At 50.3% G+C, this 24,508-nt stretch overlaps 2 protein-coding genes across 2 annotated transcripts in view; both read left to right on the top strand.

Moving 5' to 3' along the window:
* The first annotated feature begins 426 nt into the window (after positions 1-426).
* TADA3 (transcriptional adaptor 3) lies at positions 427-14,148 on the top strand. Its single transcript, XM_015421543.1, has 9 exons — positions 427-543; positions 1,216-1,435; positions 4,704-4,954; positions 5,796-5,901; positions 8,610-8,751; positions 9,632-9,735; positions 9,849-9,958; positions 11,538-11,723; positions 11,902-14,148. The coding sequence occupies exons 2-9, from the start codon at positions 1,229-1,231 to the stop codon at positions 12,092-12,094; spliced, it is 1,299 nt and encodes a 432-aa protein (XP_015277029.1). The 5' UTR covers positions 427-543; positions 1,216-1,228; the 3' UTR covers positions 12,095-14,148.
* Positions 14,149-15,686: 1,538 nt separating this feature from the next.
* The window catches only part of CAMK1 (calcium/calmodulin-dependent protein kinase I), a 62,357-nt gene continuing 53,535 nt past the window's right edge, over positions 15,687-24,508 (top strand). Inside the window, exon 1 of the mRNA XM_015421544.1 lies at positions 15,687-15,864. The gene's annotated coding sequence lies outside the window, so the exon portion shown is untranslated. The remainder of the gene's footprint in view (positions 15,865-24,508) is intronic.

Genomic DNA, 24,508 nt, shown 5'->3' on the forward strand with positions numbered 1-24,508 from the left:
ATCGCTTCCGGACTATCTGGACCGTCCCAAAGGGTGACGCGAGGGGGGAGTCGCTTTAGATCTCCCCCCATTTCGATTTCTGCTTTTCCATCGAGTTAACTGAAGAGTGAGAAAGATACCGACGGCCCCTACGCGCTATTTCCCGCGCGCCGCCACCCCCCCCATTTCACTGCCTTACTCTCCATACTTCCCCCTCCTCTTGTCTCGCAGTTGGTACAACCCAGCCTTCCTTACTCCATATTTGGAAACAAGAATGGGATGGGCGTTCCCGAAAAGAATCCTGCCAATGAAGGGGAGAGGAACTCCACCCGCAGAAAAGTTGGCTCTCAGCCAATAGGGCTTGCCCAAAAGGAAGGTGTCTAGCCAATAGAAAGGCAGAGTAATTGGAATAGGGCGGGGCCGGAAGTGGAGCTGGGGGAACGCAGGAGGAAGCCCTGCACGGCGGCGCTGAGATCTGCGGTCTCCGCCCCTCCCCCGTGGTCGGCAGCCTGCGCTGTCTCCTGGGGATACACGGCTCGGCCACCCCCTCAAGCAACGTGGGAGGTGGGTGTGACCTGGAAGGGAACGAGGAACTAATTCCTTAGAACCGGAAGCGACCCCTGTACGCTTTTTCCTCCTTGCGCCAGTGACCCTTCCTGGCCGCCCCATTCATCCGCGTTTGTGCATCGTGCAGAGTCCTTTCCTAACAGTGCCTGCGCTTCTAGTCCCTTTCCCCATGCATGCCTGCCCCTTCGCCCATCCTGCTTTCATTACGTCCTCAGTACTAGTTTCATATCTGCCTAACCCATTGCAGACACTCCTCTCTCCTATATGCTCACCTTGCTTTGCTCCCTTCTGATCTGCCATCTTTCCTAACCTCTCTCCTGCAGCCTGGCTTGCCTCACCAGTCTCTTCTGTCCTTCCCCTAAAATTCAGCAAATCAGATGATCTGCATACTTTTTAATCCAGTTCCTTCACTCTTTTAATTTTTTTTGCACTTCTCCCAATAACACCTAACATTCATCCTGTGCCTCTGCCTTTCCAATATTTCTGTCTGAACAACTGCCTGCCTTGACCTTTCCATAGGGTTAGAGATGGCAAGGCCTGTTTGCATACAAGTCCCTTTCAACGGCTGAAGAGATCTGCCCCAGTCCTGTCCTGGGCAGGTATTGTCTTTGTAGGTGTTGCACCTGCGTATGTTTTGCCCACCTTAATATCTTCCTTTCTTTTCCACAGGCCCAGCAGCACCATGTCTGAGCTGAAGGACTGCCCCCTTCAGTTCCATGACTTTAAGTCTGTGGACCATCTGAAGGTATGCCCACGTTACACAGCCGTGCTGGCCCGTTCAGAGGATGATGGCATCGGCATTGAAGAACTTGATACGCTGCAGCTGGAGCTGGAAACACTGCTGTCTTCTGCTAGTCGCCGACTCCGGGTGTTGGAGGCTGAAACTCAGGTCAGAGGATAATCCCATGGAATGGAGATGCTTTCAGTTATGGCCCAAAATACAGGTGTTGGTCTCTGCAAAAGTCAAGCACCTTTTTTTCCTCCAGATCACATCTCCGCATGGTTGGTATGAAGGCTTTTAAGGCAGATTCCACAGCCTGTGTGGTCCTCTGGTCAGTTTTGTGGTCAGCTGGGTACCATATGAGGCTGAAGAGTTACTTCATAGACTAGATGCAATGTATGGGAGACTCTGGCCTGTGAAGTTATGCTCTTGTATTGCCTCTGGAGCACATTGCTTCTTAGGCAGCCGAAGTACAGCAATACTGCAACCTCTTACTCCATTCCTGCCGATTTGCTTTTGGTTCATTATATTACCATGGACAGAGCCACACTTTGCATGCAAACGAAGCCTGCAGAGAAGGCATCAGAGTGACTACTGAGATGCTGATGGTTTGATTTAGCCTGCTCCTTGGTGAGCTGATGATGTGATGCTACCATCCTAAACATACCTAACCCTGAATATTCTCTTGGAATCAGTATTTTAACATCTGAGTAAATGGGTTTCAGACTGAAGTGTTTCAGTCAGTGTGCTGTTGCAAGTAGCGGCCCACCCTCCTAACCAGTATGAGAAAGCTGGGTGATGAAGGTGAATCATATGAGACCGTGCGTTTATCCCAAATGAGCAAAAATGGCATCATCCCTGCTGCCCATGAACCCCGTTCCGGCCCTCTGAGGCATCATCCCGAATCTCCATCTGGCAACATGCCACTCTCCCAAGTCCACCTTGGAGGGGTTTCCTCTCACTTCTCTTTAGGTACATTGAAGCCAGCCAGTCGGCTTTGGAAATTCTCGACAAAAGGGCCAGCAACACCCCTATTTTCCCTTTCGGGTCGCTGTTTTAAGTCTCTGCCCTAGTACCCGAGTCTTCTGCTACTCAACTGGTTACTGTGGGGACAGCTTTACTGCTTTTGTGCACTCCCTGGGGAAATAACCAGCACCCCCACTTGCCTCCCTTTCCTGGCACCTGTTTTAGATAGTCCGTTTGAATCGTGGAGATCTATGTGGTGTGGATATCAACTACCAGCATTTAAAGTTGATAAGGATTTGTTGAAAAAAGGGAAGTTGACATACATACTCTGTAGAGCAACAGGGCATACTCTTGTCTCTCCGCCTACATATGCCCTAGCTAGTTTTGTTCTGTTTAAACTTAAAAGGTGTGGCATCCTAAAGCTTCCTACTACCTTGGAGTCTTCGTCTAGGCTGCCTGCCCTTTGTCTTTTCCACATGGCAATGGTGGCTATCAAGATGGAGCCTAGATGTGAGAGCTTCTTCCTCCAGATGAAATCAGCCATAAAGGACTCCATTCCCTCTGTGCCAAGGAAATTTATATCCTGTGTCTGCGCACGCACACACACCAAAGATAGGTCAAATCTTCCCTTCCTGAGGTCTCCAGGAAGATACAATGTAGACGTCTACATCCCATGTCTTTGTCATTATTAAGTGTCAGATTCTAGCTAAGGTGTGAGCTGTCCAGTTTCATTGTTTTCTGCTGGGAGAGCCGTTTGTGTTTATAAAGCTTTGATGGTTGTGTACTTGACAACAGTTGACAGAGTGAGCGACACTTGGGAGCAATCAACTTCCACTTCTTACCTGTCTTTGCCAAAAACAAACTAACCCCTTTTAAAGTCAAGTGTGGGATATTGCAAGCCCCAAATCAGGAGACATTGGGATGTAACCCCTAAGAAAAGAACATTTCTCCACAAAAGGCTTATCTCCTTCACCACCCTATCCCCCATACTCTTCCCCATTAAAAAAAAAATCCCATGGTGGTTTCCATGTTATCTGCAGAAGTGAGGCAGGATTCACAAAAGTTCACGTTGAAATAAATGTGGTTAGTCTTTAGGGTGGTCTTGGAGCTCTGTTTTATTTTGGATGGCATCCTAGCCCCTATACCAGGATCAGAACTACTCAGGAATCCATGCAAGGCTGTACTCTGCAAACGGAACTCAAACCACAAGACTCAGAGTCTTACTTCACTGGGTGACATTGGGCTAGTCTTTTTCTCTCTTGGCCTAGCTTACCTGACAGGGTGGTGTTTATGAGCGTAAAATGAAGAGAAAGTTGATGGTGTAAGCCAGTGTTGCTTCTAAGCTGAGTTAGTGTGAGCTAGCTCACAGTTTTTTTAGTCTCCGGCTCACACAGGAAGGAGGGCTCCAGAGCAAACTAATGTATGCAGTAGCCAAATCGCTTGCTCACCACTTTAATGCCAGTAGCTCACAGAGCAGAATTTTTGCTCACAGGACTCCACAGCTTAGAGGGAGCCCTGGTGTAAGCTGCTATGAGCCCCTATTGCAAGGCATAAATAAATAAATTTGGACCAAGCATAGGGGCATGTAATGTTTTATAATGGATATCTTACCTAGCTGCTGGACAAGTAGGGATATTGCTTCAGATTTACGATTCCCAAAGGCTGAAGTTGGTTTTCCTTGAGGAGGACTCATTCGGACACCACCCTGTTACCTGTGTTGTGTGTGTGTACATGCACATTTTTTGGCCATAAAGCATAATCCTGCATTTCTGTTTTCTCCACAGCCTCTGCCCTCATCTCTCATTCAACGTTACACGAGCTGATAGCACCATTGCACAACATCAAGATGTATCATTTTGGTGTAGTGTAGAATATTGGACTAGGATCCAGGTTCAGATTTTACTCTTAATGCTCCCTCTAAGCTGTGGAGTCTTGTGAGCAAAAATTCCACTTTGTGAGCTACCGGCATTCAAGTTGTGAGCGAGTGATTTGGCTGCTGCATCAATTAGTTTGCTCTGGAGCCCTCCTTCTTGAGCTAAGAGAAAAATGTCTTAGCCGGAGGCTAAAAAGACTGTGAGCTAGCTCACACTAACTCAGCTTAGAGGGAGCACTGCTTACTCTTGACATGGAAGCTCACTGGGTGACCTTGGGCCAGTCCCTCCCTCTCAGCTTAACCTACCTCACCGGGGTTGTGAAGAGAAAAGGATGGAGAAGAGAGTGATGGAAGCCACTTTGGGTTCCTGTTGGGGGGGAAAGTTGAAGCCAAAATAAAGTAAATACTGTCGGTGATGATCTCACCCTGCTTGGGGAAGCCTGTACTAACACACCCAAACATGGCTTCTTTTCTCCTGCTCCGAGGGGGGTGATATTATGAAAGAGAAGCCCAGCACCAAAATCACCAGGGCTGCTGCACTCTTGAAGTGGTGGTCCCTGGCGGGCTTTTCAAACACAGATTCCCGCCCCCATCCAGATCCTGACAGACTGGCAAGACAAGAAAGGGGACAGGCGATTTCTGAAGCTGGGCAAGGAACATGAGTTGGGTACTCCTATCAAGCATGGCAAGCCCAAGAAGCAGAAGCTGGACGGGAAAGGAGGCCACAGCACAGGACAGGGCCCCGGTCGGCCCAAATCCAAAAACCTGCAGCCAAAACTCCAAGAGTATGAATTCCCAGATGACCCGATCGATGTGCCACGCATTCCCAAGAACGATGCACCAAATAGGTATGGGGGAGTGAGATTTGCATGACTTTGTAATATCAGTAATGATTCTTGGCTACATAGATGGTATTTCAAGTATGTTCTCTTGGGAGTCTTTCATAGAGGAGCTTTTCTTGCTGTGGGGGGTTATCTTCAGCATGATTTCATCTCTCGGAGGTGTTTCCTGGTTCTCCTGGATCGGCTTGGCCTTGTGGGTCTGACTTCCACTTCCACTGTGCCTGTGGGTGGGGACGAGAGAGGGGACCGATCAAGTGGTCTCTTTCCTCAGCCTTTTCCTCGCCAGCCACCTGCAAGCCCGGCCGTGTGTTCCCTTTCAAAGGGCCTGGTCTGGGGCTGTGGAGCCATCACCTGTGGTCCTCTAACAGCATTCTCATGTCTCATCTGCAACTGTTGGGGATGATCAGACAGGTGCACCGCTGCTTGGTTTCAGGGGCAATAGGGCTCCACATATAACCAGTTTGCTCTGTTGCTCTCTAAGTTCCCTGGGTGTGGATGGAGTTTGGAAATGGAGGATTCACAAACCGTTGTGCAAAAAAGCATCGCAGAAAAGAACTCCGGGATGCTGCCGCATGACCTCCTTGATCATCCTTGTGGAACTAAAAGCAAGGAGCGGATTCCTGTTAGTGAAGTGCTTTTGGACAGTGAGAAGTGATATGTTTTCTCATGGCTAACCCTTAGAGAGGAGTTGCTGCCACTGGTCCTGTAAGTGCAGCTACAATATACCCTTCCATTACCTGGAGCAACATGGGATGCCCGGCAGCCCTCTAAGGAATACAGGCCGCCCTCCATCTGGAACCCATGTGCCAGAATTGTGATTCTTTCATGTTTTGAATTGCGTTTGTAGGTTCTGGGCCTCAGTGGAGCCGTATTGCTCAGACCTCACCAGTGAGGAGGTGCGTACTTTGGAAGAGCTCCTCAAGCCTCCAGAAGATGAAGCTGAACACTACAAGGTAAAAAGCCCCATGATCTGTTTGTTTGTTTGCATTCCTTTGATCCTGTTCTCTTTCCAAGGAGCTCAGGGTGACATACATTAGCCAGTTTGGTGTAGTGGTTAAGTGCGGGGACTCTAATCTGGGAGAACCGGGTTTGATTCCCCACTCCTCCACTTGCACCTGGCTGGATGACCTTGGGCAAGCCATAGTTCTGTCAGAGCTGTCCTTGAAAAAAGAGCAGTTTCTGTCAGAGCTCTCTCAGCCTCATCTACCTCATAGGGTGTCTGTTGTGGGGAGGAGAAGGGAAAGGAGTTTGTAAGCCGCTCTGAGACTCCGAGTGAAGGGCGGGGTATAAATCGAATCTCTCCTCCTCCTCCTCCTCCTCCTCCTTTCGATCCCTTGCAAGGGGAAGGGAAAGGAGTTTGGAAGCTGCTCTGAGACTCCGAGTGAAGGGCGGGGTATAAATCGAATCTCTCCTCTTCCTCCTTTTGATCCCTTGCAAGGTGGTTTGAGCTGAGAGTGAAAGACTGACCCAAGGGCACCCAGTAAGTTTCACGGCAAGTGACCATGTGAACTGGGTCTCCCTTGCCCGAGTCGTCCAGCACTCTAAGCTGCTCCACACTGGCTCTCCTGTTTACGCCCTGTTCTTGCTTGAGTCTCTGGCTTCCCACCCTATAGCACTGGGTCACTACTAGCGTCATTTACTTGGGCCTGAGATGCCCTCTCCACCAGACAACCTGTGACAGAGCTCCAGGAGTATTAGGCCATGGGCTGTATTGCCCACTGAGCCGCCAGTGCTGTAAAGCATGGATTGCAGGCTAAGCTGTAGTCCCCAGGTAGTATGTTCCCTGCCTTTAAAACTCCTTTAAAGTTTCCTGCAATGCAGAATGTGGCAGCAGCTGTTCTGTTGCCCCCTGATAGAGCGGAAAACCCATTTTGCGGAACACCCATGTTGGCAGGCACAGCCCAAAGAGCCATCTTGTATCATGAAAAACCTCTCAGTTGGAAAAGAAGATTTCCCACCCACTTTATTAGGCCCTGATCCTGTTGTCCACCCTTCCTTTTGCTGGGGGGGGGGGTTTGCAGCAGTAGGCTGGAAGTGGAGCCACAGGAATGGGCAGGGGTGGGAGAAGCTGTCGTCCCCTTTACATTTACAGCTGTAGGGCTGTTGAGAGAAACAAGAGCAGCTCTCTGCCTTGTAGCCTGGCAATGCTACCGCCTCGGCTTCTTAAAGCATTTCCTTAGATGCCACAACTCCAACTCGTTTAAGCCGCCACCTTCTGCATTTTAGCCAGTTCAAACAAGTCCTCATGTTCAAAGGTAAATCTCACTAATTTCTATGAGAGTGACCCTCTTCAGAGTTCCAGCCTGCCAATACTTGCCTCGAGGTGTTTGCTTGCTGGGGCAATCCAGAGTGGGTGCAGATCATGAGTACGGGACATTAGCATATTGTTTATATTGTATGCGTGCCGCTGGTAGCAGTGGCCCTGTGAAAAACATACGTAAGAAGAGCCCTGCCGGATCTGACCAGTGGTCCATCAAATCCAGCCTCCTGCTTCAAACAGAGGCCAAGGCTGTCTCTGGACATTGCCTTCTAGCTCTGACAGTCAGAGGTTGGCTGCCTCTGAACATGGAGGTTCCCTTTAGTTGCCATGACTGTTATCCATTGGGCACATTACAGACACACAGACATGTGCGAGTGAGGGGAGGAGAATGAGCTGCTGCTGCCTCCGCACCCATTTTGTACTTACATAGCATAGAGCCAGTTTGGTGTAGTGGTTAAGTGTGCGGACTCTAATCTGGGAGAACCGGGTTTGATTCCCCACTCCTCCACTTGCACCTGCTGATGTGACCTTGGGTCAGTCACAAGCTCTGGCACAGCTGTCCTTGAAAAAGAGCAGTTTGTGTCAGAGTTCTCTCAGCCCCACCCACCTCACAGGGTGTCTGTTGTGGGGAGGGGAAGGGAAAGGAGTTTGTAAGCCGCTCTGAGACTCCAAGTGAAGGGCGGGGTATAAATCCAATCTCTTCTTCTTCTCTTCTTCTTCTTCTGGTCCCGCTGATCAGAATGTGGAATATCTTGGAATAGGTTCAGTATGAAGAACAACTAAAACGCAATCTTAAGGAGAGTTGCACCCTTCGAAACCCATTGATTTGAAAAAAAAAAAATAGAATAAAAACAAGTCCTACATATTGGCCGTGAGTGTGTTCCTGGGCGTGGCCATGTGGCTTCTGGAAACCTCCTCCAGCTGGCGGGCTGACCCCTTCCATTGGACCTGTGGAATAATGGAGTCATTTCCTCTTCCTCAGCCCAGGGAGTCATTTCCTCTTCCTCAGCCCACCCTCCCATCTGTTCTTGATGCTCTGAGTGACCCGGAAGACAATGGCTCAGTCAAAGGTGTTGGGGACACAGCTAGAGCAGGGGAGTCTGCTGTTTGGAAGTGGGGGTGGGTACCTCAGTTCCACATGATGTGGGTCAGATCATTTGGGGAAAGTGATGAGCTGAAAGGGAGTTGAGGATGTTGGGGAAAACTCAGCTGGGAGAGAGAGAAGGAAATGGTTCAGTGATGGTACAGCCGGATCTGGGCTTGCAGGAGAACAGTGATACGAGCTTGGCCAGAGGGGGCAAGGTGGACCTGGACTTTGTGTTTTCCCGGACTGTTGGCTGCTTCAGGTCGGTCCTGGAGTCCTCACGTTACTCATCTCACCTGTGGATCCTTGTCTTACAGATCCCACCCTTGGGGAAGCACTACTCTCAGCGCTGGGCCCAGGAAGACATGTTAGAAGAGCAGAAAGACGGAGCTCGGGCTGCAGCTGCCGCCGATAAGAAAAAAGGCATCTTGGGGCCGCTGACGGAGCTGGACACGAAAGGTCTTTTGAGCAGTTTGGTGGAATCTCTTGCGGATAGGGAAGAGGGTGTATAAAGGAGCATACCGGCTCATCCACTGCTGTGGTTGTGTGTTCCGTGCCAGACATCTGTTCCAGTCTCCCCCTCCCCCTTTAAAGTCACTTATCCAGTCTGAAGGCTGGGGCTCAAGGGCTGGATTGGAGGCACTGTCACTTCACATTAAGGCCTGGACTGACTCGGTAGATTTTTTCTCTCGTGGACCTCAGGATACATCCAAGGTTTTGCTTGTTTTGCCTCGGTGGAATGTGGTAGGAAGCTACAGTTGCCAAATCTGGGTTGAGAAATTCTTGGAGATTTTTTTGGGGGAGGGTAGTCTAAGGAGGCTGGAGTTTGGGGAGGGGGAAGGATCTCAGCAGGGTATAAGTTCACAGCGTCCACCCTCTGAAGCAGCCATTTTCTCCAGGGGAGCTGACCTCTGTAGTCTGGTGCTAGTTGAGATTCTGGGAAGTCTCCAGGGCCCACCTGGAGATTGGCAAAGTCCAAAACTCTTTCCCCCCCTGCAGTGTGTGTGTGTGTGTTTGGGTGGACTTCTGCAGTGTACTCCCTGCTGTTGTCCTTTGTGTGTGGCTCAAGCCGTCTCAGCCCAGGCAAGCCCCCGATCTCATCAAATCTCGGACGCTAAGCAGGGCCAGCCCTGGCAAATATTTGGATGGGAGACCTCCAGAGAACACCAGGGCCGGGAGGCAGAGGCAGGCTATCAAGCCACTTCTCTGAACATCCTCCATGCCCCAGTAGGAGTCGCCAGAGGTCGCCATGACTTCCAGGCATGCACAGAGTGCAAAAATACCCCCCAAACCCATCTCAGCCAGCACCCTCACTGCTCCTTCATTCCCTCCGCTCCAGATGTCGATGCTCTGCTGAAGAAGTCGGAGTCCCAACATGAACAGCCTGAGGATGGCTGCCCGTTCGGCCCTCTGACCCAGCGTCTCCTGCAGGCCCTCGTTGAGGTAAGTAGAACCAAATCCCAGTTACCCCTTTCTTTAGCTGCAGCTGGTCAGGGTCTCCGGCAGGCAAGAAGCTAAGCTCCTGCTCTCTCTCTCTCTCTGCCCTCCAACCGTAGGAGAACATCATCTCCCCCATCGAAGACTCGCCGATTCCAGAGATGGCCGGCAAGGATTCTGCAGGGGATGGTGCCAGCACTTCGCCTCGCAGCCAGAACAAGCCCTTCAGGTGAGCATCAGCCAGAGTGTTGCTTTCTATGGGGGAGTGGGTGCCAGGAAGATGTGGGGCTCCAAAGGCAGTATTGTGGTGCTGTAGCTCATGCTGTCTCTTCTGAGTGACCAGGGAAACGCAGAATGGTTTGTTGTGTTCACGGATGAAGTTTTACACGTAAGTGCAGAAATTGGCTGTGCCACAGAATTCAGCCTCTCGACCGTCAAAACCAAAACACGCCAAGTTTCCAACTCTGAAGATCAGGAAGATAAGCCCACTTGTTTGAGGGCAATGCCTGGTAAAATATCAGTAGTTGAGGAGGGTCAGCAGGATTTCCAGTGGCCGGGAGATGAGGCCTCTGTGGTTTGCAGAAGCAAAAATAAATTAGGCAGAATAAGCCAGCGCAAGTGGGAACTTGCGGGGGGGGGGGGGGGGTTTGTTTCTACAACTCCAAGATCTCTCTCTTGCTCAGTCTCTGCCAGTTCAGATGAGGCCTCTGTGGTTTGCAGAAGCAAAAATAAATTAGGCAGAATAAGCCAGCGCAAGTAGGAACTTGCAAGGGGGGGGCCGTTTTGTTCCTTTGCCCTCTTCTTCCCCTTACCATAATGGAGCCAATGGGTATGGGGAAGAAGAAATTTCTCTGAGCCTCATCTTCCCCCTCTGACACGCGGTGGCTTCCGAGAGAAAGTAGCCATTCATTCCAAGAGCGATTGCTATAGGGAGGGAATTGGACTTGGAGGGAAGAGAGCACAGACACCAAAGACAATGTTGTCCCTAGGCTCAGTCTCTTCCCCCCACCCATCACTCCCTGCCCAAACTCTTCCCACCTCTGATGTAGCCACAGCAGCAGGGAATGCAAGAAGCCAGCCAGTGGGGTGTCCAGCCGGTAGGCACCATATTCTAAGAGGTCTTGCGCTGCAGCAGCAGGCAACCCGTTTGTTCAGCTTGGGAGCTCCTCGCACTGGCTGATGGGGAAAGGGAATGCACGTCTCCTCTTGACTAGATAATTCCCAGCTCTCTTGTGAAATTAGAACAAATGCCTGTTTGGGCCCTCCAATGAGAGGGGTGTTCCTCGATGGCTCAAGGGATGCATGCGTTCATGTGGTATTGAGGAAGGGAAGCGGCAGGGACTGTTGTGCTTTTGTTTGCAAGGGAATGCAGGCTCTCCTCTTCTGGCAGAGATCCACTGTTCTCCCTCCTGTCCCCCATTTAGGTACCCATGATGATAATCTGCACGCAAACAGCTTGATTTACGAGTTGACATAGGCAGCTTTGTTTAACGTAGACAGGTTGTGCCTGCCAAAATCTGAAAACTACAAAGTCTGGTTACCATACAAGTTTTGACGTTGTTGAGTGTGTTGTTGTTGTTGTTGTTTTTGTTCCTCCTATTAAAGTGCAGAGAAAACAGCTCTTGGGGAGCCGATGTTGAGATCTAGTAATTTGTCCAGAGCTCATTCAGTGAGTTCAGGGATCTGAACTCTGAAGTCAAGAGTCCATTTTGTTTTCCATGGGAGAACACTGGCGCTCAGGATGGGTGGTCTTTCGGCTCTCATCGGACGCCTCCTCATGGGTGCTGCTCCTCCTCTCTCCTCTCCAGCGTGCCCCACACCAAGTCCCTGGAGGGCCGCATCAAGGAGGAGCTGGTTGCTCAAGGCCTGCTGGAGTCGGAGGACCGGCCTGCCGAAGACTCGGAGGACGAGGTGTTGGCTGAGCTGCGGAAGAGGCAAGCTGAGCTTAAGGCCTTGAATGCGCACAACCGAGCCAAGAAACTTGAGCTTCTCAGGTGAGGCCCCCATCCCTTTTGCCACCTGGAGACCAATGACTTTGGCCGCCGCCCTCTCCTTAGGAGTCGGGACTCGTCATCAGACCTTGGGTGGGGCTGGCCAAGATCGGGAGGCTGAAATGCCAGCGTGGTTGAAAGCCCCCCAACCTTTTTTTTTTTGTTTGTTTACCCGTTGCAGGCTGGCCAAGGAAGAGCTACATAGGCAGGAGCTGCGGCAGCGGGTGCGGATGGCGGACAATGAGGTCATGGACGCCTTCCGCAAGATCATGGCAGCGCGCCAGAAGAAGCGCACGCCGACCAAGAAGGAGAAAGACCAGGCCTGGAAGAGCCTCAAGGAACGTGAGAGCATCCTTAAGCTGCTCGACGGCTGACGCTGGGGTCTAGATGCAAGCCACGTTGGCCCGGCTCCTCTGTTCGAGTCGCAGCCTAGGCCCCCCCACTCTTAGGGGCAAGTGCACACTGCCAGTACAGACTGCAGCAGCTCCCTCCATCGGCTTTCCAGTGCCCTCTTTGTGCCCTCTTTGGCCATGTTGTAGCCAGGGTCCCAGACAAACCTGGGCTTTTGGCAGCCATCTTGTCCCTTCCCACAGGTGACTGCAACCATTGGTGCTGTTGAGATGGGGGCTGCCTTTCGCTGAAGGCTACAATTCCCACCCTAGATTATCTGTAGGTCTCTCTTTTCGTGACTTGGCATCAGGGCAGGACAGTACCACCTGCATCACGTTTTGGCATCGCATCAACTTTCAGAGCTGGCCTGCAGCACAGACTGAATCTCAAGAGCTGCCTTGGGTCTTCATTCATGTTATCGCCCACTGCTGTTCTCTCTTTGCCCTGCTTTGTGTGAGCCACCAGCAGCTGCAGGCACAATGCATTCTGGGAACAGAATTCTGCAATGACAAGTCTATGTGTCCCTCTCCCACTGCCTGTGTTGCAGCAGATGTGCATTCTTAACCTGACAACTCTGGGGGCTAGGCCTGAGTTAAAAGGGCCTGTGTAGCTCTGAATTTGTCCGGAACCAGCCCCTTCTTCCCCTGAGTGGTGCCTGCACTATCCAGTGCCGAACAGTAGAGGGAGCCATGCACTTCCTGATGGTACTTGTTGAGCTCTAACACTGGTCCAAGCACCAGCTGAGAGTGTGGAGTGCAGCACCCTACATAGGGGAACAGGAGTCTGAGACAGCTCTTGATGGCTTTGCTTTATTTCCTGTCTGGTTAGCCATTTCCTGTGGTAATGATAGGTCACACGTTAGTTTCCTGCCCATCTTGATGACATTAAAAAGGGATTGGCCTCTCGGAACTGGCCATAAGGGTCCTTGGGTCCTTGGTGGAAGAGGACCAGAGCAGTGGGTCAAGGAGAGGCCATACAACACGACAGGTATGACCAGGTGGGGGGGAGGGCTTGGCATTTAGGGAGGGGCAGAACTGGATCTAGTCACCCAGCTCAACCCTGTGTCCATCATACCTCCATGCAGATCAGGAATGGAATTGCCAAGGAGGAGTTTTGGGGGGGGCATTCTCCCAGAATGCTTTGCTTTACTCCAGCCATGCTTCATTTTTTTAGAACAGACTGTGGGAGAGCAAGAGAGTAAGCTGTGCAACAGGGAAACTGGAGCTCCCCACAGACCACCTCTTCTGTTCTGCAGGGAAGTAGAAAGACACTGGCTGTGCAGGGGCCACTTCGGTGGATGAAGGCTTCTTCCTGCAAACTCTTATGGGAGAACGCTGGGTCATGGGAGCAGCCCATCTGGCCAAGCTCTACCTGATTCAGGGGGGAGGGAGGCTGTGCAAAGCCACCCACGTCTCTGCTTCTCTTGGGTGACATTGAGCAGACCACAGCCTGACATTAGCTCCTTGAAGGCAGGCGGTGGGGGAGATGCCTAGTCTTGTCCTCCCTCTTGGCTCCTTTGCCCCATTTCTCCTCCTTTGCCTTGGCTGCTCCAGAAGGACCATGTTCACCATTACAACGTTCAGTCCTAAGACAATGCAACACTGGGGGAGGGGCTTTCTTCTCTGTCACAGTTGGATAGTGCAGCTACTGGAGCACAGTCAAAACCTCGGTGGGAGAATCTGGAGCAGGCATTTAGCTTTACATCGGACACTGTTGGGCTTTGGTGTCCAGTTTCCTGCTGCCGCCTTCTCAGTGTTTGATGTGTCTTTTGCTATGTGTTCTCAGAAGCATTCTTTGTCTGTTTCATTTTTAAAAAAAACTTGGAACCTTTTGCACCCTGGTATCGGCAAGTTTCAAAGCTGTCCTGTTGTGTCTGTTCTCGGGAGTTTAAAGTGTGTCAGGGTGGTTTTGGGAATAGCCTGGAGCTGGGATTGGGGGAAAGAGATTGAAGGAGTTCTCCACATATACTGTAGTGTGTGGCTGTTGCGTCAACATAGTGCCTCACAAGGATTCTCCCAGAATAAACTATTGACTACAGGAGCAGCAGTGGCTGGTGTGTGTGTGTTTGGATTTTCATTTTTACCCTATGGAAACTTCAGAGGTGGGAAGGTGGTATGGTACAGTTCAATCTCAGAAGCTAAGTGGGGTTGGTACTTGGGTGGGAAACAATGCTCCCTCTAAGCTATGGACTCCTGTGAGCAAAAATTCTTCTTTGTGAGCTCTCCTGTGAGCAAAAATTCTTCTTTGTGAGCTACTGGCATTAAAGTTGTGAGTGAGTGATTTGGCTGCTGCATCAGTTAGTCTGCTCTGGAGCCATCCTTCCTGAGCTGTGACAAAAATGTGTGAGCTGGAGGCTAAAAAACTGAGCTAGCTCACACTAACTCAGCTTAGAGGGAACACTGGTGGGAAACCACCAAGGAAGACGGGCTATGTAGAGGAAAGCAATGGTAAACTGCCTCTGCTCATCTCTTGCCTTTAAAGCCCCTTGCTATTGGCTGTGACAGGGTGGGGCAGACATCTTGTGGGCCTTCTGTCAAGGTATTAAAACTTATCGCCTTATCTTGTAACTTGGCAGCATGAGGGAAATGAGGACTTAATTCGCATGCGTTTTTATGCTGGGGGGAGTTAGTGATGGATGGAGGAATATGGATCTAATGTGTGAGTTGGGGAATGGCTGTTCACTGGAGGAAGAACACAGCAAAGCCTGTGTGGTAAACTGCCTGTCCTCTGTCCTGAAGCCCAAGGTGTGTCCTTTCAGGGCAGTAATCAGACCTCTTTTCCCATGTGTGTTCACATCTAAGGCTATAACTAAGACTACAGTACCTGTGAGGAGAAGAAGTGGTGGGTGAGTAGGTTGACCAGTGTCCCAGGATCCTGGGGGGTTGACTGAGATAGAATTGCCAATCTCCAGGTGGGCCCTGGAGATCTCCCGAATTAAAGCTCATCTCCAGGCAACAGAAATCACTTCCCAGAAAAAAAATGGCTGTTTTGGAGGGTGAATCTATGGAATCATAACCCTTTATGGTCCTCGTCCTCCCGAGGCTCCGCCCCCAAAATCTCCAGGTATTTCCCAACCTACAGTTGGCAACCCTGTTCACCACGACAGAGGAAGGCAGCTCTCCCAAGCCTTGTTCTGTGCAACAATAAGGACCAAAGTGCATCTGAATATGCGAGCAGTCTTTCCTAAATCATTCGAAGATGCTACACTTCCGGGATATAGACCGGAGGGTCGGGGAACGAGGTCTGATTTCTAAGCAGGCGGGGCGGGGGGGGGGGAGGCGGATCCATGCACTATTTGCTTTCTAGCAAGAGAGCTTCCTCGGGCCTTATGAAACCACGGAAGGCTTTCCGAATGAGGGGGAGGCTGTTTGGAAAACGCGTGCCAGCGGCAGGCCCAGCCGCGGGACAAGAGGCCACCCTGCACCTTGGGCGCTCGCGCGTGCGCGTATTTATGAATGGGAGAGCCTCTGCCCGCCTTCCCTCCCTCCCTCTCCCGCGGTTTACTGTTAGTTGAATCTCGTCGCCAGGCAGCTCCCGCCTCCCGAGCTCCGAATTGGTTGCCCGTCGGCTTCAGCCCCGCCCCCTCGTGGTGACATCTCTGGGGAGGGGGCGAGGTGGAGAAGCTGGAGGGCTGGAGGGGAGCGACGCCGCCGCCGCTTGGAGCCCTGCGCGCAGCGGAGTGGGGAGGGGGACAAAGGGGCCACTCCCAGCCAGCCTGGCAGCCACCCCCGGCGGAGCCAGCGCAAACCCCCATGTAAGTAAGGCGAGGGACTTGGCGGAGACAGATGGAAGTGGAATGGCTTGTTGTCCATCTCCTTGGCTGCGACGGGTGCCCCGGGCTACCTGTCTCTGGGCAGGGGCTGGCGCCGCCGACGTGCGTGGCACCTTCCGGAGCTTTTCTCCTGGGGTAGGGTTTGTCTGCCTGTCTCCCTTCCTCCAGATGTGGTGTGTTCCTCCCTGCACCTGCCAAGGTCCATGCGCGGCTGTCTGTTGTGCGGTTGTCTCTGTGCAGTTGTCTCCGTGCCGGTGTTCCTTCTGTCTATCGGTTCTCTGTATTGGACTTCTGTCTTCATGCTGTGTGTATGCGTGTGAGACTGAGCTTCGGGGTGGGGGGCTCTCTCCGTCTGCAGTTAGCATGCCAGCACATCTTAGCTGTGCGGCTCTTCCTTCCTCCATACCATTCGGCATGGCAGAGAACTTGCCTTGCTCTGCACACCTGTTCCGATGCATTGATGCTTTCTCTTTTGATGCATTGATGCATCTTTCTCTTTTTTGGGGGGGGGAGGTATGTGTGTGAAACACTCCTGAGCATGGAGGCGGGGGGGGGGGCATGTGCTGCAGTGGGTATGAATGTGCTCTGTTCCCCTGTACAGCTGTGACTGATCAGGTATTGGGGAAGGGCTGTGGCTGGGCGGTAGAGTACCTGTTTTGCATGCAGAGGACCCCAGATTTTATCATTGGCTTGGGAGCAGGTGTAAGGACTGAATCTGCCGAAGACCCTGGAGAGCCACTGCCAGTCACAAGAGCTGATATTGAGCTACATGAACCAGGGCTTGGCAGGGCATAAAGCAGCTTCATGTGTTGAGCTGTGGCTTGGTCAACATATGCAGCAGAATGAGGAGGTGACAGAGTGCTGAGGTGGTGGTAGGAAAAGGGACTGTACCATCTCAGACAGCGGGAGAGGGGATTGTATTTCTCAAAGGTACCCCCTACATTGATGATTCCCTATAAGTGAAAGATTTGCTCAGCATGTGAAAAGCTAGGCTGGAACCATTCTTTTTGATGTGCTGTATTTAAAAAAAAAATGCAGGGAGTTTTTAGATGAAGGGGCTCACTGAAAATGTGATGCTTCCCCCACCCCAACAGTCTGGAGTGGTGCAGCCCATTCTGCCACCTCAGGAATCTTATCACCACGTTCTGCTGTTTGTAGAGACTATTTGGTACAACCACTGCTGTGTGTGATCATACCTGGCACTATTCCATGTGAACCTTCACCCTCACCAGAGTCCATGAGTGCATCCTGTATGAGTGTCTCTGAAACAGAACATCCATCTGTGGTTTTTGTGAACACATGAAGCTGCCTTATACTTTATTTTATTTATTAGATTTTTTTAGTTGCCATTCTCCCAAAGGGTCTCGTGGTGACTTACATTACAACCAATAAAGTAAAAACAGCATTAAAATAATTAACAAATAATTAACAGCATTAAAATATTAACATTAAAATATGTAGCTATCACGATACCACTGTTAAAACAGCCCAAACGCGTGGTTACCCTCCAAATGCCAACCTAAATAATTCAGCTTTGCATGCCCTGTAGAAACTAAACAAATCCGGCAGGGCATGGGTCGGAGTCAGATCAGACCCTTGTTCTGCCTAGGTTGGCATTTTCTACTGTGTATGTGACAGTGGCTCTCCAGGTTCTCAGGCTGAGTTCTTTCCCATCACCTAGAACCTGGTCCTTTTAACAGGGGATGCTGGGGATTGAACCTGGGACCTTCAGCATGCAGAGCAGGTGCTCTGCCACTGAGCCACAGCCCCTCCCCTGATAGCACTTGGTGGGGATAACCCGCTATCTCAGATGGCATGCTCCTCTCTCTGCTACTCTGCACTGGGGTGGGAATGCACTGCAGAATTTCTTGTCTGTAGTGGTGTATCTGCAATTTTATCGGTGTCTGATTTAATCGTGCACATGTATCTGAAACCAGAGGTGAGCATGGACCTTTCTTCAATTTTCCATACGTGAATGTATCCCTGTGTGCAACTGCATGTATGGAGTCTTTTCTTGCTGTAGCACTTCTCGGCATCTGGACATGAGTGTTATATAATTCATTTGTACGCATTACATTTGTACACCTACTTTGGTGTTTGTAGAGCAAGATTCGAGTCGAGTAGTACCTTAGAGGCCAACAATATTTCCAGGGCGTAAGCTTTCAAGATTCAAAGCTCCCTTCGTCAGCTACCAACAGTTTTGTGTTTGTGTAAGTGTACGCAGTGTGTGACTATTTACTACTTCTGGCCACATTGTTCAGCTTTGTTCTGTCAAGTTCCTATCTTTGAATAAAAACCCTTTGTGATGATCGTCATTGTACGGGGGAGACTTTTCCAAATTATCTTTTCATGAACTGTTTCTTAAAGGCTGGGGTTTTTGGCTTTAAAAAAAGACTTAATGATAGTATTATCTTAATTCTGCTACAGTTATTATGGTTGTTACGGAGCAGCATGTTGTGTGGGGGAGTGATCCGACATAAAAGGAAGAGCAGGAAAAGGGGGAGTTCTGTAAAAAGTATTCAAAGCCTACAACAAACACTTAGTAGAAAGAAAATACCCATCACTTACAGTGCAGTCCTAAGCAGAATTGCACTCTTGTGAGTCTACTGAAGCCAGCAGACTTAAGAGATGTATAAGTCTGCTTAGGGTTGCACTGTTAGTGCCTCATTTCTGCACCAGAGATCTAGGCATCTTCTTCCTACGTTCTGCTTTTGAGAGATCTCATCTCTCTGCACTTGCGCTAGATCATGCTCTTTGGAGGTCTGGGGGGGGAAATGGAATCCTTTCTCTACAGGGGCCGTTGCTACTGATCTGACCACTCTGTGGACTGTTGTTCCCACCCTTGCTGTGGGCACCTGTTGGACAGCATCTGTGTCAACATGAGTAAAGCATATCTCCTCATGTCATGGAACTGTTTGCTCCCTTGTTTTTTTCTTTCAGGAAACCCTTAAGGCTAAGCGTTACCCTCCGTTAGCTGTATGAACTTGGAAGCACTCATCTAGCAAAGAAGTTGTTTTTTTCCCTTAATTGTCAGGCAGGTCCTACTGACAGGCCATCCTAGAAGCCCCCCCCCCCCTCTCCGTTTCAAACAGGTGCTGCGTGCTCCTCCTCCGCTACCCCTGACAACACAGCACCTTTTAAAAATTGTGTGTGTTGGTGGGAAAGAGCAGGATGGCTTTCTCTCTCCTCCCCCCGCCCCAGTATTTTTCTGCTATGTTCCCATATGGATAACAAGACAGCCTTCGTGTTGTGTGACTAACATCCAGGGTGAATGAGGAAAAATACAGATGGGACGTTTGTTGCTTCGTTGTCTGGAAAGCTATGCTCACGCTGACTAACTCTGGGATGTGTGCCTGAGCCTCTGGCCCTGTGCCTGGTTCTGTTGTGGTTGTGTGTGTGTGTGTGTTTCTCCTGTTGGTTCAGGCACCCTTGGAGATACTTGCCGTGGTGCCAGTGTTCCTTCTAAGCTGAGTTAGTGTGAGCCAGCTCACAGTTTTTAAGCCTCTGACTCACAGTTTTCTTAGCTCAGGAAGGAGGGCTCCTGAGCAAACTAATTTATGCAGTAGCCAGATCACTCACTCACAACTTTAATGCCAGGAGCTCGCAAAGTAGAATTTTTGTGCACAAGACCCCACAGAGAGGGAGCACTGCGTGGTGCCATTTCCCCATAGAAAACTGCCATGAAATGCCATGCAGTCATTGCTACAATAGGACGATATAACCATTTTTTAAAAAAGAAAATAAAAAGGGGGTGGGCTAATGGGCGTGGGAAAAGTGGGGAGGGGGGAAGGTAGGCGGGCTAGATCACTGCGAAGCAAAAGAAAAATCCTGGCAAACGAGGATCACGCTGATGCGGAGCAAATCGGGGAAAACTCCGGGCTAAAAGCAGGCTGCGAGTCAAGTGGTGTGAAATTGACAAGATGTACTGGAGGAAACAGAGGGTTCACCTCGGGCCAAAGTCTTGTGCGAAATCACCTTGTGTCTACCTTGGCTTTTGCTTGGAATCCTCTCTTTCTCTGCCTGGGCTTGTACCCTTCTGTGTACACAGAGCTATCTTTATGGGTTGTGTCTCTATGAGATCCATCACTGCACCAGCAGCTGAGAGTCAGATGGGCAGTCCCTTGACTTTTGCAGAGTTGCTGTGCGTGTATGACATGAACCGTGAACGCAAGGAGATCTGATAACTGTACTTTTGAGTGGTGTATGGTCAATAAAGGGGGCAGAGGTAGGAGTTCCACAGCACAGTGTCTGCAGTTCAATCCCTGGTATCTCTCGTTAAAAAAAAAAAAATCTGGCATGGGGCTTCTACTGATGTCCTAGAAAATTGTTGGCATTTAGAGCAGGGATGTCAAACATAAGGCCTGGGGGCCGGAACCGGCCCATCCAGGGCTGTTATGTGGCCCTCAAGCAACTGGTACAAGGAAGGGAGTACTGGAGGGAGTGGGCGGAGCCACTGTTGTGGCTTCAGCATGGCCTTGCAGTGAGGATACATCAACTTGGAGCTGTCCTTTATACAGTTTCTATCTCTGGTACCTGGCATGACATTGTTTTCGCACACATGGCCTGGCCCGTTAAAGTGACATTTATGTCACCTCTGATTTAGAGTCTCCAGGACTGGTTTGCTGGAGCATCTGTTGCTGTTCACACTGGGGAGGAAGGGGTTAGAAAGCTCCTTTCCTGTCTGACCATAGTGTCAGGTCTGGATCAAATTCTGGAACTCCTATGCTAAAGACAAAAGCTCCCTGCAAACGAACAGTAGCTCAGCAAACAAAAAGAGAGAGGCTTGATGCTTCTTTCCTAGCTGTGCTGGCTTTCTGTTTTCAGGGAGTTCTTTTTTTTAATATAAAGGGACATTCAAAGCTGGAGTTCACCCCACACCAGTGTTCCCTCTAAGCTGAGTGAGTGTGAGCTAGCTCACAGTTTTTTAGCCTCCGGCTCACACATTTTTGCCTTAGCTCAGGCAGGATGGCTCCAGAGCAAACTAATTTATGCAGCAGCCAAGTTGCTCACTCACAACTTTTATGCCAGGAGCTCACAAAGTAGCGTTTTTGCTCACAAGACTCCACAGCTTAGAGGGAACATTGCCCCACACAGCTGGAAATGTTGCAGTCCATTTTACCTCTTCATTCTCCAGCATGTGTGAACAAGGCTGGAGAGAGAGGGCAACCTTTTATACTTGTCACATGAGATCTGTGTAGCTCTGCCTCCTAACACTTTTGAAAGTTTGCCATCAGCAGCATCAAGAGTGAATGGCTGTGTGCCCTTGCAACACCAAGTTTACAGCTGGCACCAGGGCTTTTTTTGTAGAAAAAGCACAGAAGGAACTCATTAGCATAATAGGCCACACCCAACAGCAGAAACCTATTAGCATATTAGGCCACACCCCTGACAGCACAGCTTTTTGGCAGAATAGGCCACACCCCATGTCTTTCCTTGGCTTGCCAGGGCGCCCCGCGGCTGTGCAGAGCCCGGGCAAGCTGGCCCTTGGACAGGCTGGGGAAGGTGTGGGGAGTCATTTAAATGCCACCCCGATCCTTCCAGGGCCCCCTGGCCTGCCCGCCTTGGAGTTGCTGGAGAGGGGGGTGATCTCCAGGCCTTCCCTCTGTAGCCACACATGCAGAGGTTTTGGCTGTAGTGGGCGTGGCCAACTCTGAAGTCAGCCGGAACTCCGTTCCTGTGCGTTCCTGCCCAAAAATAGCCCTGGTTGGCACTACCAAACATGGTTGGCTCACCCACCTAGGAGACTGGGGGGGAGGGCCTCAGAGACTCACCAATGCCCTTTCCAGCTGCAGAACTGGAAGTGGCATCATCACGTTGCTGGGCACTCAAGGATGAACGCGGTGATGTCACTTTAGGTTGTGCAGCTAGAAATGGCATTGTGGGATACCTTTCTAGCCCTTCCATTTCCACCACAATGATTTTTGGAGCAAAGATGGGCAGTAGAGGGAATTCCTGCCCTCAGCAATCACTTGGCAACCCTACCATATAGTGCTCCCCCCCCCCCATATTTTTCCTGATCCTGGGAACAGGGCCTGCCCCACCCAACAGGCAGGGACCACCTTTGGATTTTCCAAATCAAACTGGAAACTAAGTATAGGGGGTATTACTTTAACACAGTGATACTTAACCCATGGTTCGGGAGCCTCTTGTGGCTCTTTGACATGAAACCTGTGGCTCTTCCCCAATGTGGCACCCTTCCCATGTTTAGGGTTGCCAACCTCCAGGTGAGACCTGGAGATTTTTGCTGTTACAGCCAAAGTTCCCTCTAAGCTGTGGAGTCTTGTGAGCAAAAGTTCTACTTGGTGAGCTACTGGCATCAAAGTTGTGAGCAAGTGATTTGGCTGCCGCATCAATTCGTTTGCTCTGGAGCCATCCTTCCTGAGCGAAGACAAACAATGTGTGAGCCAGAGGCTAACAAACTGTGAGCTAGCTCACACTAACTCAGCTTAGAGGGAACACTAACTCAGCTTAGAGGGAACACTGACTCCAACCCTTGCAAGAGTATATTTGATTCCCACCACAAGCTTTGTTAGAACGAGTCCAAATGCATTCATTCAGAAAAGTCTATAGCTTGTTACTACAATTCCTTTCCCTCAATTCTTTTTATCATTGGAAGTCCTTCTCTTAGTGCCGTCACCTATAGAAGTAAGGTGAATAGTAATCACGGACAGAGCTTTCTAAGTAGCAGTTGCCCCAGTTGTTGGAACATCTTCCCCAATGCAGGCTGCCTGGTAACTATTTTACTGGCTTTTAATTTAAACACAAAGGGAAACATTCCTCTTCACCCATCCTTTCAGCTAGCTGACACCTTTCTGGGATTTTCATACCACTCTCTATGGCTAGCCTTCTGTTTACAAATAACTTTTATATTGCTGGTTTTACTGACTGTTTTCACTGCTGCAAGTTTTAGTGTCTGGATCTTAAAAGTTATTTTAAATTAACCATATTACTTATTGTTTTATCATCACTGTTAGCCACTTCCAGCAAGATTTTTAGAAATGCAGGATAGAAATATTCTAAGTAAAATAATACTGACCCTAAAGGATAAGATGCGCAATACTGACTTCTGGCTCTGGAGCCATCCTTCCTGAGCGAAGACAAACAATGTGTGAGCCAGAGGCTAACAAACTGTGAGCTAGCTCACACTAACTCAACTTAGAGGGAACACTGGTTACAACTGATCTCCAGGCAATAGAGATCACTTCCTCTGGAGAAAATGGGGGCTTTGGAGGGTGGACTCTATGGCATTGCACCCTGTTGAGGTCCTGCCCCTCCACAAACCCTGCCCTTCCCCAGGCTACGCCCCCCAAATCTCCAGGTATTTCTCAATCCAGAGCTGGAAACCGAACGCCGTGTTCCAGGAAAGGTCATTGCCCGGTAGGCAGATAGTTCCTGCTTTGAAATAGCTGCAGCTGGAGGGAGTGGAGGACAGCTAAGCCGTGAGCCTCCCTGAGGTGTAGCCCTCATTCTAGAGGTGGAAGAAGGCCTGCCCTCTCCAATAACCACCCCACCCCTCAGCCTCTGCGCTCTCATCCCAGCACCCGGCAACTGCCAGGAGGAGACCAAGCTGACTGCAGAGAAAAAGAGAGTTCGACTACCACCATGGCAGCCATCCAAGAAAAAGAGGCACCTGGCCACAGTAGGCTGGCTTCCTCCACAGCCAGCTGGCCCTCCTCCAGGGGCCTTGGCAATCTCATGCTCACCCGACCTGCTGTGCCTCAGGCTGAGGAGAAAGAGAGCGGGAAGGCAGAGAGGGAAGCCCTTCCCCTCACGCCTGGTACACAAGGGCTGGTGAAGGGTGAGGACTCAGGGGCAACCTGAGTTGTTATTTATGTGTTTATTTTTATGTAAGCCGCCCACAGGGAGGGCAGGGTATAAATTGAACAAATAAATAAATAAACCCTTAATGTGCGGCGGTATTCTAGTATAGTTTTTTTAAACGTTATAGTTACACACACACACACACACATATATATAACACCTATAAAGGTAAAGGTAAAGGTTCCCCTGCTCGAAAGCCAGTCGAATCCGACTCTTGGGTTGCGGTGCTCATCTCCGTTTCCAAGCCGAAGATCCAGCGCTGTCCGAAGACGTTTCCGTGGTCATGTGGTCGGCATGACTAAACACCAAGGCGCACGGAACGCTGTTACCTTCCCACCGAAGTGGTACCTGTTTATCTACTTGCAATTTCTTGCTTTCAAACTGCTAGGTTGGCAGGAGCTGGAACTAGAGATGGGAGCTCACTCTATCATGTGGCACCCGGGTCTCGAACTGCTGAACTACACAGCCTGCAGTTCAGCGTCTTAACCACTTGAGCCACTACAGCTCCTATATAACTATATTCATAGTTATATTACTGTGTGTGTGTTTGGTGGGCGGCACACATTCCCCATGGGGCTCTTTTGGTTGCAGGTAGTTGCAAAAATAGCTGTCCGTTAGGGATGCCAGCCTCCAGATGGGACCTGGGGATCTCCTGGAATTGTGGTTCAACTCCAGACTACAGTGATCAGTTGCCCTGGAGAAAATGGATGCTTTGGAGGGTGGACTCTCTGGCATTGTACTCCACTGAGGTCCCTTGTCCTCCCCAGGCTCCACCCCCAAAATCTCTGGGAGTTTCCCAACCTGA

This window comes from Gekko japonicus, unplaced genomic scaffold (genome assembly GCF_001447785.1).
Source record: "Gekko japonicus isolate JY-2015 unplaced genomic scaffold, Gekko_japonicus_V1.1 scaffold1237, whole genome shotgun sequence".
Classification (NCBI taxonomy): Eukaryota; Metazoa; Chordata; class Lepidosauria; order Squamata; family Gekkonidae; genus Gekko; species Gekko japonicus.